Below are 2,675 nucleotides of genomic sequence, written 5' to 3'. Positions count from 1 at the left end.
CTCCTCTTAGGGGACCCTTCCCTGCCTTCCCACTGGGACTGTCGCTGCTAGACAGTCACCTAGGGGTGGGACGTGTCCCGCCTCTCCTAGTGTCCTCACTGCCAACACAGGGCCCTTCCGAGAGTGAGCAGAGCTCAGCGAATGTCCGGCCACAAATGTCCCAGTGAGCTGGGGACCTCTGCTCAGATCGAGTGTCTCCTCCTTTCTCGGAGACCCAAGCAAAGGCAGGCACACATCTCTATGTCCCTCGTCCAGAATGACAGACGACAAGGGACGAGAAGCAAGAACGAACATCTTTTATTGCTCCATGCCCTGAAACCATCCGCTTACTGCCAAGGTCTTCACGTTTGCAAGACATCCCTGTCTGTGCCCAGCCCAGGCACGGCGTTTCCCTTCTGGATCCCGAACGAGGACGGAAGGGTTCCCAGCTCGTTGCACCAAACGGCACAACTCTGACTCTTGAACACCTGTGGCGTGGGTGCCACTCCCACACTGAGCCCGAAGCTCACGAAACCTTCTATGACAAGGAACAACATCGGAAAACTTCCTCGAGGAAACAAAGATCGATTTCCGAGGCCACGTAGACAGAGAACAAGAACCCACCCAAACGCGCGCTTGGCCCCGCTTTCCCCCAAGCCGCCCTGGCCCTCCACTACTCACAACGCCCAGCGCCCGCTCTGCTCGCACTCGCAGGGGAGAAGTGGCCTGGCTTCGTGCCCCGCAGGAGAAGCTGCTCGACCCCAGGTGGGAACGGGCCCGGCTGCCCCTCGGGCTCAGGCCCGCTCTTCCTCATGGCTCACAGCCTCTTCGGACAGACACGGAGACCCGGGCTGCCTGCTGTTGACCGCGAGGAAGTGCTGCAGCACTTGCACGCCACTGGTTTCTGCGTGGGCCCTGGGACCCCACAGGAACTCGTAGCGTGCGGGCTCGCTGCCGGGCACCTGCCGGTACTCCAGGTACCCTTCCTGCACCCAGACGTCGGTCAGCAGCTCCCTGGGCTCCCCATAGAATACGTGCTCCCTGCCGGCATACACCCCCATGACCCCCAGCGCTTCCCACACCGCCTCCTCAGGGGCACGGTCCTCCTCCAGGAGGATCACCCACAGGACCAGCACCAGGAGGCTGGTCTTGGGCATGCCGTTCCTACCACTCGGCGTCCCATCGCAGCTGAGGCCCAGGATGCTGACCAGGACGTAGGAGCCCTCGCGGGGGTCCACTTCCTTCACGTCGACTCCAAAGACCAGCTGCAGATACTCGCAGGCTCGGCGGAAGATCACGGGGAAGCGGTCCTGGTCATCTTGGCTAACCGCCGCCAGCATCTCCGCCCGTGTGGTCGGCTGCTTGGTGCGATACTTGAGGAGCAGAAGCAGCACCAGGCTGGCCACCTTCACGCGGAGAGCATCTGGGAGCGAGGCCTGGGCCCCTGCCGGGGCCCCCCAGGTGCTCGACCCCTCCTCATCGGGGCTGCTGGAGCCCTGGTGGGACTGGCTCCCCGAAGCGCCTGCCATGGCCCTGGGGGAGGGGCAGGAGCTCCGAGGGCTCTGGGGAGGACTCGGGGACCCGGCAGCAGCAGACCCCTCCTCCAGGGGGACCAGAATGAGGACAGAGCAGGAGGAGGACAGGGAGGAAGAGGAGGAGGAGGAGGAGGAGGGAGATGGGTACCCCCCCTCCTCCTCCTCTGCTTTCTCCTCCTCCAACTCCACCTCCTCTTCCAACTCCTCCTCTTCCTCCGACTCCACCTCCTCCACCTCCAACTCCACCTCCAACTCCACCTCCAACTCCTCCTCTTCCAACTCCTTTTCCTCGGACTCCACCTCCTCCACCTCCACCTCCACCTCCTCCACCTCAACCTCCACCTCCAAATCCACTTCTTCCACCTCCTCCTCCTCCACCTTCTCCTCCTTCAACTCCACCTCCTCCACCTCCTCCACCTCCTCCTCCTCCAAATCCACCTCCTCCACCTCCTCCAACTCCACCTCCTCCTTCTTCAACTCCACCTCCTCCTTCTTCAACTCCACCTCCTCCACCTCCGTGTCCTCAGGCTCTGGCAGCGGTGCATCCCATGGCAGCGGGACCTCTCTTGGCTCCTCCTTAAGCTTGCAGAGCTCACTCCTCTGACGCAGGGGCATGATGGTCGCCAAACCCTGAAGACAGAAGAGGGGTGGCTCCTCAGGGGGAGGCCCAGCCCACCCAGACCCCGAGCTCCCAGGCCTGAGAGCGGGGCCGCGTGGGGGTTGGGGGCCGAGGGGTCCCCTCTGGGGGGGATGGGCGAGCCCCCGGCCCCACGCGCGGAGCACGCACCTCGCCTGGACAACCGACTGGCACGCGGCCTCGCCTCCTCTGCTCTGTGACCTCGGGACTCCTGCCTCAGACCAAGGCCTCAACTGCAGAGCTCGCAGAGCCCCTGGAAGAGGGAGGGATGGAGGGAGGGAGGGGGGGAAGGAGGGGGCGCCTCAGGGTCTCAGGGTGGGTGCAGACCGCGAGCACCGCCCCGGGTCCCCACCCCCCACTGCGGCCAGGAGATTCTGGCCAGGACTCTGGGCGGCCCCGCCCCGGGAGCCCCCACCCCCCACCCCCCATCCAGCCTGGGCCTGCCCCTTCCGGGCCTCCCCTGACAGCCAGAGCGGACCCGAGCCGCAGGGCAGGCCTGGGCCCTACGCAGGTGTCCTGGGCTG

The 2,675-nt window shown here is 65.0% G+C and overlaps 1 protein-coding gene across 1 annotated transcript; it reads right to left on the bottom strand.

Moving 5' to 3' along the window:
* Positions 1-281: 281 nt before the first annotated feature.
* On the bottom strand, positions 282-1,712 carry LOC123383335 (melanoma-associated antigen 9-like). Its single transcript, XM_045050618.1, has 2 exons — positions 661-1,712; positions 282-517 (listed from the first exon to the last, which is right to left on the bottom strand). Exon 1 carries the CDS (start codon positions 1,506-1,508, stop codon positions 774-776), a length of 735 nt encoding a protein of 244 aa, XP_044906553.1. The 5' UTR covers positions 1,509-1,712; the 3' UTR covers positions 282-517; positions 661-773.
* Positions 1,713-2,675: the final 963 nt, after the last annotated feature.

The sequence above is a fragment of the Felis catus genome, chromosome X (genome assembly GCF_018350175.1).
Source record: "Felis catus isolate Fca126 chromosome X, F.catus_Fca126_mat1.0, whole genome shotgun sequence".
NCBI classification, from domain to species: Eukaryota; Metazoa; Chordata; class Mammalia; order Carnivora; family Felidae; genus Felis; species Felis catus.
The sequence above is the reverse complement of the archived record's forward strand: the minus strand, read 5'-3'. Positions and strand labels throughout refer to the sequence as shown.

Excerpts from the sequence above, each read along its gene's own strand:
- LOC123383335 (XM_045050618.1), bottom strand. The coding sequence starts at position 1,508 with ATGGCAGGCGCTTCGGGGAGCCAGTCCCACCAGGGCTCCAGCAGCCCC.